This window comes from Cupressus sempervirens, chromosome 4, assembly GCF_028749045.1.
Source record: "Cupressus sempervirens isolate cs-2001-9-10 chromosome 4, ASM2874904v1, whole genome shotgun sequence".
Lineage (NCBI taxonomy): Eukaryota > Viridiplantae > Streptophyta > Pinopsida > Cupressales > Cupressaceae > Cupressus > Cupressus sempervirens.
The window spans coordinates 466059516-466078127 of NC_143121.1; the positions used below are offsets into that span (position 1 = coordinate 466059516).

The 18612-nt window shown below is 33.4% G+C and overlaps 1 protein-coding gene across 1 annotated transcript; it reads left to right on the forward strand.

The window, feature by feature from the left end:
- The first annotated feature begins 8936 nt into the window (after positions 1-8936).
- LOC149561993 (abscisic acid 8'-hydroxylase 3-like) lies at positions 8937-13074 on the forward strand. Its single transcript, XM_089823851.1, has 9 exons — positions 8937-9133; positions 9982-10300; positions 10538-10687; positions 11202-11441; positions 11639-11743; positions 11833-11911; positions 12008-12114; positions 12261-12379; positions 12553-13074. The coding sequence occupies exons 1-9, from the start codon at positions 8937-8939 to the stop codon at positions 12653-12655; spliced, it is 1419 nt and encodes a 472-aa protein (XP_089679977.1). The 3' UTR covers positions 12656-13074.
- Positions 13075-18612: the final 5538 nt, after the last annotated feature.

Sequence of the window (18612 nt, forward strand, 5' to 3'; positions counted from 1 at the left end):
CACTTATCCCAAAGTAGGACAAGATCACCTTCATGGAAAACCCTCTGTTTAGCTATTTTATCAAATAACTTCTTTACTCAGAATTGATGTTCCTGTATTCTTTCTACAACCACATCTCTTTCCTCATCTAGTTTGGTCAAGTATAATATTCTCTTTTTGAGAGCATCTTTGAATTCATGGTTTTCAATAGCATTTTGTAACTTCAAAGTAGATAGTTCTAGAGGAATGAGGAAAACTGCCTCAGTACCATATAGGATCTCAAAGGGAGATAGCCTTGTTGCCCTCTTCTTAGTGGTATGATTTTCCCATAGTGCATCATACAAGTGTTTGTGCCAAGACCTTGATTAACATCTATCAATTTTCGCACAATGGACATAATATTTTTATTGCTTGATTTTGCCTAACCATTTCCTTGTGCAAAATAATCTGAGGAATGAGAGAGAATGATTCCATATTGATAAAAAAAGGTTGACATTACCCAGGAGGATAAATTTGTAGCATTGTTAGCAATAATATTGTTAGGAACCCCAAACCTAACCAAAATATTTTGCTTGATGAAACTACACACCACTTCTGAAGTTGTTTGCTTGACTAGAATGGCTTCTACCCACTTCGTGAAATAATTAGTTGCCATTAAAATGTATGTATGGTAGTGGATGGAGGATGGATAGGACCAATAAAAGTCTAGACCCCATTATTGAAAGGGTTCTTCGATCACTACTAGTTTCAAGGGGAGTGCTGCTAATTGAAATCTTATTGACAAGTTTCACTCTCCTAACTCATTCTTCTACATCTTTGAACATTCTAGGCCAGTAAAAACGATTTCTCAAAATTTTATAGGTTGTTATCGATGCTAAGTAGTGACCTTCACATGCTTTGTTATGAAACAATTGAAGCAACTTGTTTCTTTTCTTAGAATCTACACATCTTAGGAAGGTACCATTAATTCCCTTCTTGTACAAGGTGTCACCCCAGATAATGTACTTCACAGATTTCAATTTTAGGGTTCTCTTCTCTTTGGGTGATAGATGAGCTGGGTATTCTCCATATGTCAGAGAATAGGCCATATTGGAAAATCGATTATCAACATTACTAATGAATAGAACTAATGGTATTTCTTTTTCTGTCTCTTCTTCATTGCCAGGAGATCCTTTTGCAATAGCTCTACACAAACCTTTTCCTCTGATGAGCTTTGTAGGTTTGATATCAAGATCATATTCTTGTACTTTAGCTATCTAGGAAGCTTTTTTGTTCACACCAATCTCCTACTGTGTTAGAATAGTCTTCATTGGTGAATTAGGAAAAAATACCTTGGAGTGAGAGTTTAGTATGTAAAACGTAAATTTGTTCACTACTTTGACTAGAGCATATGCATTCATTTCAATCAAAAAATAATTCAATTCATGTTTCTTAAGAGGGATGCTCATGAATGCTATCAGGGTCTTAGCATTGTCTTTGTCAAGTTGAGTGAGTACAACAGATAAAGTGTTCTCTGATGCATAGCAATACAAATGATTTTTTTTTGGAAAAGTTTGGATAAGAAAGGGTAGGGGCATTAGTAATTGCAGCCTTAATTTTTTCTTGAAAGAAATATTACCTTCTTTTGTCCATTTCAAATTTATATTCCCTTTCATCATATCCATAATTGACTTTGTAATTTCAAAGAAGTCTAGTACAAACCTCCTTATGTAATCTATCTACCCAAAGAATGACCTAACCCTTGGTTTACTCATTTGAAGTGATAACTATTGGATAGCTTTCATCCTTTCAGGGTCTATCCGAATACCCTCTTTGGAGACAATGTGTCCAAGTAATTTTCCTTCTGTCACTCCAAATATAGACTTCTTAGGATTCAACGAGATGCCCTGGGTTTGACATTGATGCAAGATAGATTCTAGATGATGCCAATGATCTCTTCTATGTTTAGAAAACACTGTAAGATCATCAAGATACATGATGATGGTCTTATTCTTGAGATTTGCAAATGAATGATCCATTGCATGTTGAAAGGTGGCTCCTAAATTTATCAAACCAAAAGGCATATGATTGTAGGAAAATGTACCCCATGGAGTATTAAAAGCTATTTTATGTTGATCTTTTGGCACAACAATGATTTGATTATAACGAGAGAAACCATCTAACATTGACATGATCTTAGAACTAGATACCAATTGCAAAATATGATCCATGATAGGGAGCCCATAATTATCTTTAAGTGATGCTTGATTCAAATTTTGGAAGTTGACACATATTCTTATCTCACCATTCTTCTTCCTAACTAGGACAATATTGGCTACCCACATTGAATGGTGGAAAGGGTAGATAATCCTTTCTTTAAGCATTTTATCAACTTTGTTGAATATAGTATTAGCTACATTCAGATTGAATTGCCTTTGTTTTTTACGGAAGGAAGTTCAACTAGGTTTCAAAGGAATTTGATGTTTAAATTTTCCATTCATGTATTCCTTCAAATCTTCATAACCCCAAGAAAAAACATCTTGGTAGGCCTTCAACATTCATGAATTCTCCTTTCTCTTTTGATGATAAATCTTTCCCCATTAGGACCATCTTTGGAATCTCTTCAGAACCAATGTTTACCTTATCATGACCCAAGGAATTAGAAGATTTAGTATCTTCTACTTTCTCTTTCCTTTTATCTTCTTTATCAAAAACACTTTCAAGGGTGACTAATCCTCTTGGAATAACATTACCTTGTAGTTGAATAATCTCAATATTATCACCTCGTGTCTCATCATGGTTCTTCATCTCGACATTATATGACCCTTCAAAATTTAGATCTAAAAATGGAGGTCATCTCTCAAGAAATGCAATAATTTTCCCATCATCATCAAAGACTTGCCAGTGTCTATCATTATTCGGCACACTGGGTCTATGAATCATCTCCATTGTGTAGATATCTCTGTTAAACTCAGGATGAGGAATAAGGAGAGAGGCAGAGACTACGAGACAATCTACTTTGGAATTCTATTCATGAGGAATAGCTAATAAAGAAAAAGCATCAAAATGCTCAATCTCATCCCACACTCTATTTCTATATGCCTTCAGTCTTGTATTCTTTGTTTGATATTGCCTTCACACCTGGTTGACAACTAATTCCACATCTTCCAATACTTTGAGTTGTTTGATCCCTTTTTCTCTAGCATATTTGAGGTAGAGTATAAGAGTTTCATATTCTACAATATTATTAGTGGTTTCAAAAACCAATTTATAAGCTTTTAGGAACTTCTCTCCTTTTAGTGATATCAAAACTATCCCAACACTTGAACCAGAAGAAAAAGAACTTCCATCAAGCTCCATGGACTAGAATTCATTGGTTATGTCAAGCATATGAGGCTCAGTTACATCTTCTTTAGTAGATGTCATCATATATGTTCCATGTCCGGTATCAACATACAATATTTTGGCCCTTGGGTCATTCGATTTCAAGACTGTATATTTAGCTTTAGGTTTAGGATTGAGTTGAACCTTTTGATCTCCAATCAGGATGAGGGCATGAGACATGTCCATCTTGATTTCACCACTGAGATCTTTGCAAAAACTTCTATGCAATAGCATCCCATAATTGGCTAGAATATCAACAACCAAGATATTTAGTTTTAACTTCTTTTCTGGATGTGCTGCAAGAGCTACTTGAGCGTCTTTTAACTAGCCAATCAGTGAAACTTGTTTTGCCTCCATAGAATACACTCTTCCTAATGGTTTATTTAGAGAGAGACCTAGGGCATGGGCCACCTTTGAAGGCATAACATTATTAGATGTACTAGAATCAATAATACAATTGCTTAACTTGCATCCAACTACATAGAGGGAAACATAGAATGGGTCAGGTTTATCTAATAGAGAAGCTATAACAAATGATTCTTTCTCAGTCATGAGCCCTTCCCAATTTTCTTCTTCTAGAGAAATCTTTGACTTGTGGTTGATAGTAATTTTAGGAAAACCTTTTCCTTTACCAATGCATTGAATTATCCTATCTAACTAATTTGACTTTATCTATCTCCTTTGCTTGTGAAGGCTCTTCTAGAGTATGCTTACGAGATAGAATTATCTTAGAAGGCTCATCTAGGGCTTTATTCTTTTCTTCTTCACCCCACTTTGTTTCTAATCTTTATCTCTAGTTTGGTGTAGACGCATTGCAAGAATGATTGTTAATATCTTCAACTTTCTCACTGTCAAATTCATATTCTAGAAAGTTTATGGAAGAGGTCCCAATGGTAGGTTCTATTGTATCTTCAGGGACCACATATTCTTCTATTTTCTCTACCGTCAAATTCATTTGCATGAATCTGGCCATCTCGGGACAATTTGCAACATCATGATCTATTGCTAGGTGGAAATTGCACATAGCAGCTTGATTACTAGATGATGTAGGATGCTCGATGGCTAATCTTGGTGTTGGCTGGGGTAGCCATTTATATTGTTTATTCTGTTGATATGGTATATAATTCCTCCTTGGAATATCTTGATACAAAGGTGGAGGATTATGGGGCAACTGCTTGTTGATTTGTAACACATCATTAGCCAATTTTTTATATAAAGGGTCAATTGTAGTGACAGGAGCTTGTTGACCTTTCCCTTTTTGTAGATCACAACTTCATTTACCTAAAATAAGCAAGTCATCCTCCACCTCGATGGCTAAAGTTTGTGGAGTTTCTAGATTAGCAACCTTCGCTCTTCATATTTGAAAGCTAACATCAGAAGTTGATAAAGAATGTCATTTGGTTTTCTTCAGTGGGTCTTTTATTGACAGGGATTCGGTTCATCGTCTGATTGAAATGAGCAATGAATTCTTGCATTGGCTCATGAATTTCTTTCTTCATTTGAGTTAATTGGGAGAGAAGAACATGGTCATCTTTAATAGTTTTAAATCTCCTCTCAAAAGCTTGAATCAAGGTTGCCCATGAAGTAATTGATCCAGCTGGTAGCTGACCAAACCATTTAGTTGTGGCTTTTGTGAATGTTTTAACAAAGAGACGAATAGAAACATCTTCATTTTGAATTGCAAGAACCCCACTCATCATAAAAAATGCACTAATGTGTTGGTTGGTGGTGACTTTTTGGTCTCGAGAAAACTTGGGAAGAATTTTTTGAGAGTCAACGGGCATGTCATGTAATTGGTTCCCTAAAGCTAAAGGAAAAATAGTGGCTCCCCATGGGATCAGTGGTTGTAGTGCTTGTTGTGCCATGGCTAGGAGAATGATGTTCAAAAGTCACAAATTGATGGCTATGGGTACAAGGATACCTAGTAGGATTAGAGCTTGAAAGGCCGTAGGAGAAATAGTAGCCTTGGGTGGTGAAGATGGCCTACTAACATACTTACTCTTCTTCTTCTTCTTAGGAGTAACAGGCTTGAAATCTAACTTTCGAAGGGCTTCAAAATCTTTGTCTACCATACCTTTATGCCTATCAACCCGGATGTATGGTTTTTCAGCCAACTTTATTGGTTATTATTTATTTTCCCTTGGATGTGACCAAGATTCTACTTGTTTCTTCTTGGGATAACAACTATTCTTTCAACAACTACAACATTTTGACCAATAGGAGCCCTTCTCAAGATTTCTCCAAATTCTTCTTCTTCTAGAACTTGATTTACTTGATGATATTGCTGAGCACTTCATTTACATCTCCACGCTAGAGTGTTCAAATCTAAAATAATATCTTTCTAGGTGTCTTGGAAGCCAAGGTTGGGTTGGAGAACTGGAAAAATGTTCTCATGTGGTAGCACCATCTTGTTTCATCACAAACGATTGTCAATCTTTCTTGTTCAGTCTCCCTAGTAGAGTCGCCAAAAGTTTGATACTTAGAAATCACCATCTTGGTGTACCCAATATTTTCCTTGTCAACATTTCCTACTCTCCACCACACATCAGCTAGTAGGTCATGAACTAGCCCATCTGGTATCCAACCTCCCTGCTACATCGTCAAAACGACCACAATGTCCAAGAACATGCATGATGCATTGTAACTCACTTTATCTGATTCGAAGTCACCATTCTGCATATCTCTATATGGTTTTAAAACAATATAGTACTCTCATACTTGGCGTTTACATCCATCTCCATGTAATGATGTTATAAGTAATCAAATTGAGACCATAACCTTAATATACATTAAATTGTCAATCCAAACGTATTTCCTCACATGTATCATGGAGCTGTTGAACATATGCAACTTTTGGCCAATGTTTGTTATACTAGATTTCATAGGTGCACTACAAAAGGTGCTCTACAAATGCCCACAAACTTGGTGTGCAACTATGTTGCTTTTGTGGATGGAAGGTGGACATTATACAATCTCATAAATCAATTTCATGCACATGCTCATTAAATTTATTTCATGCACATAGTCATTATTTTAAAAGGGCCAAAACTGATGCATAAATATGAGCAGTGATATTGGTTTTTATCAAAAGAAATTTGTCAATGATAATGTGGTGGTGGTTAAAATAAGAAACCTATGAATGAAATAAGAAGTGGGGTTCTTGTTTGATGGATTAAGCGAGTTTATATTAGATGAAGATTATAGGTTTGGTGCTAGAATTTTTATGTTAAAAAATAAAATATGATAAAATCATTGATTAGATATCATGAATAGTGTTTTGTTTTAAAAATTAATGCCAATAATTGATAGATGTTTTGTAGGGAGTGACAGTGAAAATGATTAAGGCCGTGATTAATAGCAACGGCCAATTGCATTGAAAGGGGTAAAGCATTCAAACCATTACAATAAGGGGAAAAATATTTTCATGTTGAAAAGTTGGCTGCTTATGTAATTTTTTTTTCTCCCTTAAAATAGAAGGGGAAGGTGAGGTTTTTATGGAAGTTGTATGCGGGTGAAAATGTGATCCCACAAATACCTGTTTCACTTAAGAATAAAGTGATTTTTATAGAAAATAATAATTGATAGGACTATTTTTGGTAGGTTGAAAATACTTTTATAAAGAAAAAAGTAATTTCATAAAAATGAATTGAAGACTTAAAGTAATACAATAGAGAAGAAAAGTAGAATTAGTGGTGACAAATCTCATTTCCAGTCAAATATCTATGTATGGTGAAAATGTTTGATAGAAATGTGAAATAGGGAGAGTGTGTTATTTCTCTCACCAATGTTTTACTTAAGATAAAATAGTTTTCATATGGAGTAAAAAGGAATTATATGAATTCAAATATAAAATGTACATTATAAAAAATTAGATAAATATACAATACTTGATGTAAGAATGATTTCAATTAAAAATGATGGAGATTAATAAAATAGTAAATAAAAATATTCCTTAATTACAAGCTAGGGTACAAAGTTCATGCTATATCAAATAATTGATATAGATGTTTTCAATTAAACAAAGGGAAAAGAAATCTTAGTTGTCAAATGGAGTGTGCAGATTATAGTTTATAGTTGAGAGGAGGATATATGTTAGAGTGAAACCCAACTTCATATTTTTTTTTTCTTTCACTTTCTATTTATTCTTCTTCTCTCTTCTCAAAGGGTTCCAATCTTCTAAATTTTGTAAGTATTTTGATTTAAGACAGAATCAATTGATTATTAGTTGTCAATTTGTAATGTCTTGTATATATTGAATTGAGGCTTATTGGTGAATCTTATCATGCAATTGTCTCCACTTTAAAATTATAAATGAAATATAAATTTTATAATTTTAAATTATTTTTCTAAAATAATATGTGTGATATGTATTATGGAAGCTAGTTTGGTCATTGTTATTTCATTATCTACTAGAAAATGTTATTCAATATCACATAGAGTTAAAGTTTCTCAAAAGGACAATTGGAAATCCTATTTGAGAAAGAATATTGTTTATTTAATTGACTTTAACTTAGTCTTGTCTTGATTAAGTTTGTGAGCTTATTTTTAAAAATGTTAGGATTTCAATAGTCCCGTGACAACATTGTAGGGTTGAAGGGGCACTCGGTTACCTCTGAGCTTGTAAAAAAATTGGGAAGAAAGAAGAGGGCCATAAGAACAAATGATTGCATGCTGTTAATGCTGTTAGTGTTTTAATTGTTTTACAACGAGTGTAACACTCCCCACAACCCCCTTCCCGCGCCCAGAAATATGATCCTCCGCTACAATAATTGTTCCTTGCTTAATGATGGGCTCCTCCCTATTTCAGGAAATGTTAGCAATGACTGCTCTATCTAGTTTGTAGTAAGTCCTCCATGAGACCCAGCCTAAATATTAGCAATAAATTTGAATTCTCACTTAATTAATAAGTGTCCATGCTCCATGCTCCATAACTTTCAGAGATTCTTTTTAATACTCGACAAAATTGCCCATTTGGAAGGAGGTTGATGAGACCGCAATGCTTGACAAAATGCAATGCCCACAATGGGGTCTTGATGAAAATCAGGGATCTGTGGAAGAAATGTAAAGTTGCTTAGCTTTAGCCTTCGCAATGTCAGGCATGTTTACGTTTCCGTAAAGCTTTCTGTCATGACCATCCTTGAATAGAACCATTTCCATTGCGAAGATCTATTCTCTAGAGTATGTCTCGATGAATTTCATGCAAATAATTATAACAAATTCATTATCACTGTAATTTGTTGGATAATGTGTAGGTGAGTTGCACGTAGTTTGTGTGGTAGAGATTGAAGGCCATCGATGTGGAGCGAAAAGAGGACCGCATAAATTCATGAGGCCGTGTGAGGCTTCCATTTGGTGCCGCAATCTCTTCATATTTTGGCTCCTTCCACGTGCCGTATCTAATTTCATCACCAAATCTATCGCAGTAAGACACTTTGATTTGCTCGTGTTTGCATTTCATTGGGAGCGCATCAGGCAAGGTATGCCCTCTATAAATCCAGTACTACTGCCCCTTCAAACAATCTATAAACCCCACCATCTTCTTCTCTCTCTCACTCTGCATTTCTTGGTAAATCCTCCAAGCAGCTTAGCCCTCTATGGAGTTTTTGTTATCAACCCTAATCGGGTGTGTTGTGGTCTGTGTGTTAGTTCGTTCATGGCGGCGTTATAAAGAGTTTGTGAAATGGAAAGTTCTGCCTTTGCCTCCGGGTACCATGGGATGGCCTTATGTAGGAGAAACTTTTAATCTTTATTCTCAGAATCCTAACGTCTTCTTCGCTGATAAGCAGAAAAGGTGGCTATCAATTCATCCTAGTTTGATTTCTTCTCTTCTCTACAATTCATTAGCATATCCTATAACTGATAAGTAGAGATATTCTTCTACAACAAGTGTATAACTGATAAGTAGAGATATTCTTCTTCAACAAGTATTGATTTTTGAAGTTAAATTTATTGGCTTATTTTCTATGACTGATGGTTATCAGGAATTCAATCTTTGGTAAGAATCATAAGAATCATTAGTTTCATAAGAATGACTGATAAGTAGAGATATTCTTCTTCAACAAGTGTTGATTTTTGAAGTTAAATTTATTGACTTATTTTCTATGACTGATGGTTATCAGGAATTCAATCTTTGGTAAGAATCATTAGTTTCATAAGAATGAATAGAATCATGAGTAGTGATTCATAAGTACAATCATGATGGATAGAACCACCAGTTTCATGAATAGTAGATCCGGGTCATGAAATATAGATTAATAAATAGATTAATGATACTGGCGAGTTGAATCCCTTAAATAGATTAATGAATACTAGTGAGTTGAATCTTAATAAGAATATTACAATATTGTATAAATGTTTAAAATTCTTTGTCTGTAAAAGAGATTGATAGTAGTTTGATTTACGTTAAGAGTAAATGAAGGTATAGTGGAGTGAAGCTCCCAAATCATAGTTAGAATGCAATTTGGTGGCTTCCATGGTGAAGAAAACTCAGTCTAGGTTAGGCTTGAAGGCATTGGTAGCAATATAAAATTGCATGTAAATTAGATTTGGCTTCCCCATATGTTGGGGAGTAGGTAGAACAGGTGTGCGTGTTTGGTGGCTTGCGTGTTGTGATATATGTGTGGGGTTTACGTGGTGCAGGTATGGCGATATATTCAAGACGCATATTCTGGGTTGCCCGTGCGTGATGATAGCGAGCCCAGAGGCGGCTAAGTTTGTGCTGGCGAGCCAAGAGCATCTGTTCAAACCAACATTTCCAGCGAGTAAGGAGGGAATGCTGGGGCCTCAGGCGCTCTTCTTCCACCAGGGCGACTATCACAAACACCTCAGACACCTTGTCAAACTCTCCTTCCTTCCCGACGCCATTCGCCAGATTGTTCCTGCCATTGAAGCTCGTGCTCTCCTCGCTCTCCACTCCTGGGAAAACAAAACCATCAACACCTTCCACGAAATGAAACGGGTTTGTGCCTTCTCTATTTCTGTTGCATTCTACTATGATGTCATACTTGTGCTTTCTCATTTTTCATGTCCCTCTTTTATTGTACTATGATACTTGTGCTTTCTCATTTTTCATGTCCCTCTTTTATTGTACTATGATACTTGTGCTTTCTCATCACATGTCCCTCATTTATTGTACTATGATATTTGTGCTCGCTCATTTTTCACATGTCCCTCATTTGTTCTTTTTGGCCTACAGTTTTCTTTCGATGTGGCTTTTGTTTCTATATTTGGTGGGCACGCTGTGCCGGAAAAAGATGAGATTATGCAGTATTACGACACCCTGGAGAATGGATACAACTCCATGCCCCTCAATCTCCCCGGAACACTCTTTCACAAAGCCATGAAGGTAGGACGTTCTATGAGTAATTCTGTTTCAGAATATTTTAAGCTTTAATTTCGTTTGATTCGAAATTTTATAAATATTAAAATAGGTACAATTTCAAATAATTAATCTATATGAATGAGAAATAATTTGACTTAAGAAAGACAATCTAAAATTCAAACCAGATATTGTACAATTTGATGAGTTTAGCTACTTCATTTATATGATTTGATTTGTTTACCTAGTATGGGAAATAATAGGAACCATTTCTTTAATTATGATGTGAGATGATTACCTAAACAGGCCAAAATTTAGGGTTTATATCCAGGGTTCGCTAGTTATGTTCAGCGAAAATTTACGATTCGTTATTTAGGGTTCGCTACTTATGTATTGCGGTTTCAAATGAATCATTTATAGAAACCAAAATATAGAATGTAACGTTTTAACTTGTCCATATACCATAGAATTTTTGCTTGCTCTCTTTTAACCTTTTAACCTTTGAATGCTCTCTTTTGTTAACAAGTCCGTAATGGTGCAGGCGAGGAAAGAGCTGAGCAAAATTTTGAGCAAGATCATTTCAGAGAGGAGGTCGTCATCCTCATCTCACGAGGGTTTGTTGCAGACTCTAATGAGAAGCTCTGGGCAGCCTTTATCAGACAGCCAGATTGCTGACAACATAATCGGTGTTATATTTGCTGCACATGATACAACTGCCAGCGTATTGACATGGGTTCTCAAGTACCTCACAAATGATGCTGAACTCCTTGAAGCTGTCACGGTACATAATTAATAGTCATTAGTGAAATTAATTAATTTAGACATTTTCATTATTTGTAATAATAATGGGTGAAACCAATTAAGACACTTTTATTTATTAATAAGAGACTTTGACACTCTCGTTAAGGACTCTAATATGTGAGAGACACTATTTGATATTCATGGGTGAAAGCCTCTCATATGTGGGAGAATTTGCAGGCTGAACAGGAGGCTATACAAGAAGAAAAAGATGGAGAAAAAGGTGAAGAAAAACAAGGGTATCTAACATGGGCTGACACCAAGAAAATGCCATTATCTTCAAGGGTAAGGTTTGTCAAAAACATGGATAGATATTCAGAACTCGAGGTTTGTCATTGCATTGTAGCACTGAAAAGACATCACTGTCTCTGCAGGTGATTCAGGAGACATTAAGAAAGGCCACAATTTTGTCCTTCACCTTTAGAGAAGCAGTTCAAGATGTACAATACAAAGGTGACCCAGAGCTTTCTCTAACTATTTCTCAATATTAAAAACTATTCTATTATTATTGTATTATTAATAAATTTGTCGTCCTCATATGATATTTAGGTTATCTGATTCCCAAAGGGTGGAAAGTTATGCCTTTGTTTCGCAACATTCACCACAATCCAGATATTTTCCCGGAACCCCAAATGTTCGATCCTTCGCGCTTTGAGGCATGCAAAATGACCCTTTTTATGTATTATCTATCTACACCGACATGATATGCAATACAAGATGCAATCTCAATCTGAATCCAGTGGAGCTTATATTGTGGAGATGATTGATGATGATGTTGTGTGTTTTTGGCTTGTGGTTGCAGGTGCCCCACAAGCCCAACACGTTTCTGCCCTTTGGAAATGGAGCTCACTCGTGTCCAGGCAGTGACCTGGCAAAGCTGGAGATTCTTATCCTCCTTCACCACCTTACCACTAAATATCGGTACGTAATATATCTCTTGCAGCATGCAATATCTCACATCCCATGCAAGGTTTTTATCAGTGCAAGGGTAAGTCATGGTTGAAAATCCTTAAAAAATAGTAGGTCATCCTTGCAAGGGTGTCCTAAATAACAAGAGGACGGGCACTGAGATTGTTGTTGTGTATTTTGTGCAGATGGGAGGTTGTGGGACCTGATGATGGGATTCAATATGGGCCTTTTCCTGTTCCAATGCAAGGCCTTCCTTTGAAGCTCAGCCGCAAAAAAAATGCAATCTGAATACAGAGGATGTTTTTGCTGCAGCCGAACAGTTTGCTTGGACCATGGATAGGCAAAGAGTAATTTTTGTAAATCTTAAGTTTTTTTTTTTGGTATTTTTTTTAAATCTTTAGTTTTTAAAAATTTTTTTTTGGTACATCTTTTACATTGGTGGTGGTAGTGGTGATGGATTCATGAAAATGTTGTTGATCATAGATTATATAGTATGTGATGATAGATTATAGAGTGATTCAAAGGGAATTGAGAAACAACTATCATCACATTGTAAAAATCTGTTATTAGATAATATCATTAATTTCGTAAAACATGGCTGTTTTCAGTCTATTAGTACTTGTTGGTAGGCTAAGTACTATTGTGTCAATTTTTTCACATTAACTTGTTATTAAATTACTTCTATTCTACAATTTTTTAACTTTACAATTTATATTTACTTTTTGGATGAATGGATTAGAGTCTTATGGGAAGTATTTTTTAATAGAATATTTTTATTGTTTCTCTTATTCCTAATTTTTTTTAGCACATTTGTTAAAGTGTTTTTCACTCAGTGTATATGGATTTTAGAATAGAAAACTATATATTATAATAATATAATCAATTATTTATATTTCTTACTTTCTAGAACTATTATTATAAATAGTTTGTTTGATTATAAAGAAATAAATTGAAATATATTTTTAATAAATATTTTAATCATTTACTTTAATTATTTATTACAACTCTTGGGTGAGTGTTATTCTCTCCAATTCTTCAACTTTTATTTGAAAGATTTATAATATTTTAATATAATAAATTTTTTAATACCATTGTTAAATATTTTATTTTGTATTTATTTCATTCACTACTAATATATATTAAATAGTTCTTTAAATTATCATTATTTAAATATTAATATTATATTAAAAAATAAAAAAATAATATATTATAATTTTTTTTTTTCAAATTATGTAGTTATTTCAATTATTATATTTAATAATATATTGTCAAAGTATTAAAATTATTATTAACTTATTTCTTACGTATTATAATGTGTGTATCTTATGTGAATTAATGTGTTGGTTACAAAAATTGATGCTTCTTAATTTGAACAATTTGCCACAACTACATGATTGTACAAAATCAATTATATATAAAATATATTTGAAAAATATTGAATATGATTATTTAAATTTATGAAAGTACATATTAATATATTTGAGACATATAATAAAATTATAACTAAATTTATATCAAAATTAAAACTAATACTATTAAAAGCAAGTACTAAGCCACTATGTGGCACTTGCTTTCTATATGTTGGTTTCAAAATCTCTCATGGTAAATTTTTTTATAGTAATTTTAGAATTTTGATCATCTTAGCTTATAAATTTAGTTTATATGGTAGTGTAATTCAACTCACAAATTGAAGTCTATCTAAGCATATACAATTTCTAATTATGATTTCCAATTGCAAGGGTGAGTTAAAGTCTAAGTCACAACTGAAATATTCAAGACATAAAATTGTGAGCATATCCAAAGACAACCAAAAAAGATAGAGTTGTAACAAAAATGTGTGTGTGTGTGTGTGTATATATAGTATCATCTAAGATAAAATTGAAATTGTGTAATAAAACGTGTAAGTTATAAATATATGTGATCTCATAAGATTCCAAGTCAAGGCATTTAATTATACATGGAAATTATAAATATAAGTAGTCTTATCTAAAGATTTCAATTTGAGCTAACGTGTGAATTTTAAATATATCTTGTGTCATCCAAGATAAAATTTATTTTTATAATAATATATAACATTAAAAGTGGGTATGCTATTATTTAATTTATTTAATTATAGTCTCAACTTTTATAAAAAGATATTTAATATTTGTAAAGTGAGCATGTGTATTTTACTACCAACTTCTTAAAAAAAGTACATATAGAAAAATAAAAATAAAAATCCAAAATAAAGAGATATCCATGTGAAGGGTATCACAAACTTCATTTCTACAATCATATTAAGTGGGATAAATAAATGTGATAGACAGTGTGTTATAATTTCTCTTCTTACTAATTTTATTAAAGAGATTTTTTTTCCGACTTTACAAATAAACAAAAATCATGCAGCAAGAGGCGCGCCACATATTAAGATCCAACAAATTAAAAGAAGATGCATTTCTATTGAAAAAAAACATGGGCCGCTGCTGGGGGACACTCAGATGTCCACATAATAGACAAGGGATGCAAATCAAAACATCCCTGGTAGAAAGGGAATCAAAACTCAAAACTAAAATCATCAAGGAAGTGGTAAAAAAACAATATTGTAAAACAAAAATTTCACATTTCTGATCTGTGAATTGCACAAGGAAGTGGTACAAAAACAATTTAATGGTGAATCATCTGATGGTAGGAAATAGAGGAAAATTAAAAAGAACAAAGAAACTGGAAGGATTCAAGAAATTATATACTAATACAAAAACATATAAAATCTAATTTCTGTATATTTAGAATGTATAACACCAGAAAATTCTTAAATAATAAATTATGGAGCTGCTGCTCATCAACAACCATAAACCTCTATTCTTTTGAATATCTCTTGATAGTGCTACAACTACACATATTTCATATTGCCCTGTTTTTCAGACTTTTCAAACACAAAAATGAAAAAAACAACCAGATTCACTGTCGAAAATTAAGGACATTTGATTCATGTTTCAAATCCACCTTAGGAAGTTTTTGAAAATTTATAATTTAATATTTATTCTTAACCCAAAAGTCTTGCATGAAAAGTGATTGACTAGACACGACAAATTGAAAATGGTAAGTAAGTCCACGCTAAAATAAATGAAGCAGTTGGAAATTAATTCCAACATCATCCAAATCTAACTAGGATCTAAGCAGATGAAATAAATACAGAATTTACTGCAATATGAAAATGCATTAAGTATCAGTTTATAGCAAACCAACCTCTCCAAGTATTACACAAAATCTTGCGAAAGACATGAAATAAACTTTACATTAGTGTACTCATTTGTGTTTTTAGTCTACTCAATGGCTTTTCTTTCATCATGTCTAGTATTATCTTTGCATAGAAAAAAACATGAAACTAACATTATGTAACGACTGCCCTTGCAAAACAAATGCCACATTAGCAATCCCCATAATATGTGAAAAAATCAATGAGAGTCAAAGTCTTTGAATATTGACTAGTCAACATTAGTTGATTAACTATCATTAACTTTAAACAAAATGATACATATACATATATGCTCAAATTTAAAAGAAATTGTAAATTCGTTACCAGATTACTAATACCAGATACTAGATACCAGGTGGTAAACCATGACAACCAAGTTGAAAAGAGCTCCAGAACCTGTCTAAGAACACAAGACGAGAATATTGTGGGACTGCTTTGTGTTCTTAGACAGGTTCTGGAGCTCTTTTCGACTTGGTCATCATGGTTTACCACCTGGTATCTAGTATCTGGTATTAGTAATCTGGTAATGAATTTACAATTTCTTTTAAATTTGAGCATATATGTATATGTATCATTTTGTTTAAAGTTAATGATAGTTAATCGACTAATGTTGACTAGTCAATATTCAAAGACTTTGACTCTCGTTGATTTTTCCACATATTACGGGGATTGCTGATGTGGCATTTGTTTTGCAGGGGCAGTCGTTACATATGGTATTAGAGCGCTCTTGGTTCCACACTTGGGCCTTGAGTTCACTATGCTAGACATAGAACTGTAAGTCAATTTGTTTTGCAGGGGTAGTCATTACATATGGTATCAGAGCTATATTTTTGTATGGAATGGACTTACTAGGGCCCCCAAACTGTAACTACCATAAAAATTGCCTAGAATACAACATTGCTCATTTCTGTCAGTTGGGTAGTTGGAGACAACATAAACTATGCAAGAATTCAACTTTCTCCACAACAAAATGGCAAATAAGGCTCTAACAGAGCTCATTCAAGGTGGGAGAGGAGAGAGAAGAATAATGCATGTCAAAATAGCTGAACTGTCATTGTCTTGCACTAGCGATTTCCAAAGTCAGCTTTTTAGCAGGCGAGGCGTATTTTCTCTCAGCCATTTTGAGGCAGCAGCTTCATGGAGGAATAGTACAAGGAGCAATAAAACAATACAATGGGACTTTGAAGGCATCCCTTCCTGGAAGGAAGACAAGAATGGCTGGTTTTCTGAGCTCTGTGAAAGTTTCAATATAGTTTAGTGCTGGCTATATTAATTATAAGAGACAAATCGTACCTCAAAAAATGTACAACTCTTCTCTCTGCCCTAGGAAATGACCCCATTTGTATTCATAATTGCATTTAATAATAATTCTCCACAAAAGATGCCCACGTTCATCTGTAACTGTCGCTCTTAAATCAGTTCAAGATTAAATTCCTATTAATGCATTTAGTTAGTAGCAATAATAATGCCGATTTATATGGATATAGAAAGGTGGTTGTGACATCCTCTCACCCTTAGAAAATGCATTGTCTTGATGCAGATATGTTAAAGCTTACAATCATATCCATAAAATTTCAAAACTTCTGTATTGTAATGATCAATAATCTAACTTCAATTATTCATAACAATGCATGAGTTGAATTGAATTAAATCAACAATATTGACTTTCATCTACTAAAATAAGTCAATTTTTTTTTTTTGTTTCCTTAAATGAAACCTACATTTCATTAACATTTTTACACATTAACACATTAACTCTAATGGAACTATCTTTTTAAAGACAACGTTAACAAAGTTGAAATAATAAGTTTAGAGAAAATAACTCACATTTCATATAAGCATTTCAAGAACATTTTTTTTTACATGTGAGTGTGTGAATTTTCATTACCATTCTATAGTTTTACAAGGTTAGAAATACCTCTCTCCGACAATATTCCCCCTTTATTATGATGTGGTGTTCCCTCTATTGCATTACAAGAACAACACCAAAATGTCAGTCCATCACATATTATGAATCAAATTGACTTTCTAATGAAATACAAAATCATACACTTGTCTCAAGAAGTCTCAAAATTTGTAACATATTGACTTAAAATCACATGATATCACACATACCTGTGCACTTACCATACCCTAGCATCACTTGTGGATTTTTCCTTGCTAGTAGATACTTCTTATCTGCATCCTGCCATACTAATTAGTATCTCAAGGAAATCAACTCAAATATTAGTAGTCAAAAATTTTGTTCAACTTTATGATTTCTTAACTCATCTTTTAATCACATTTTGATCATGAGTAAGATGTGTACCATATGTACTATACCTACCATCTAACATGTGGTGTTCACTAAATGAGTATTCATCCACATCAATAGGTCAATGAAACATAATCAAGTAATATAATCACGATACATCTAATGCATCATCAAAGAATCAAGTATTGTAACCACATTACATCAAATTCAACATCATTTAGATCATCATGAATACAAGACATTCATACATAAATCATCAATGTACTTCCTCAACATTGATCATCATAATGCTTACAAAGTCTTAGCAAAATGTAACATCTAAAAGTACTTACATCATAATACCTCAGTTAGCTCAAATTATATATATCAAATCCTACAATAGGAAGATCAATGAAAGAAAATCTAGACAATCAAATGTGTCAAGCAATATTGACCCAAAGTTGATATCTATAAAATAGTAAAACCAAATTCCAACACACATGTTGACTAAAGGGTTTAAGTTGAATGTGTAATAGCTAAGTCTATATTACTAAGTTTATGTTGAACAATATATCAATTAAGAGTCCAAAATGCAATATGACCAAATTGGTGATCATTATTCATTGACCAAATTGACTAAATAAAAAGGAGTCAACAACTTTCTATAAAGACCATATTTTCATAAACTTTCCACATAGGCCAAAAAAGTCAAATCAAGTTAGTCAAATGTCGTCTATAATTAGTTGAGTCAAGAAGTAGATACAATATCTTCCAATT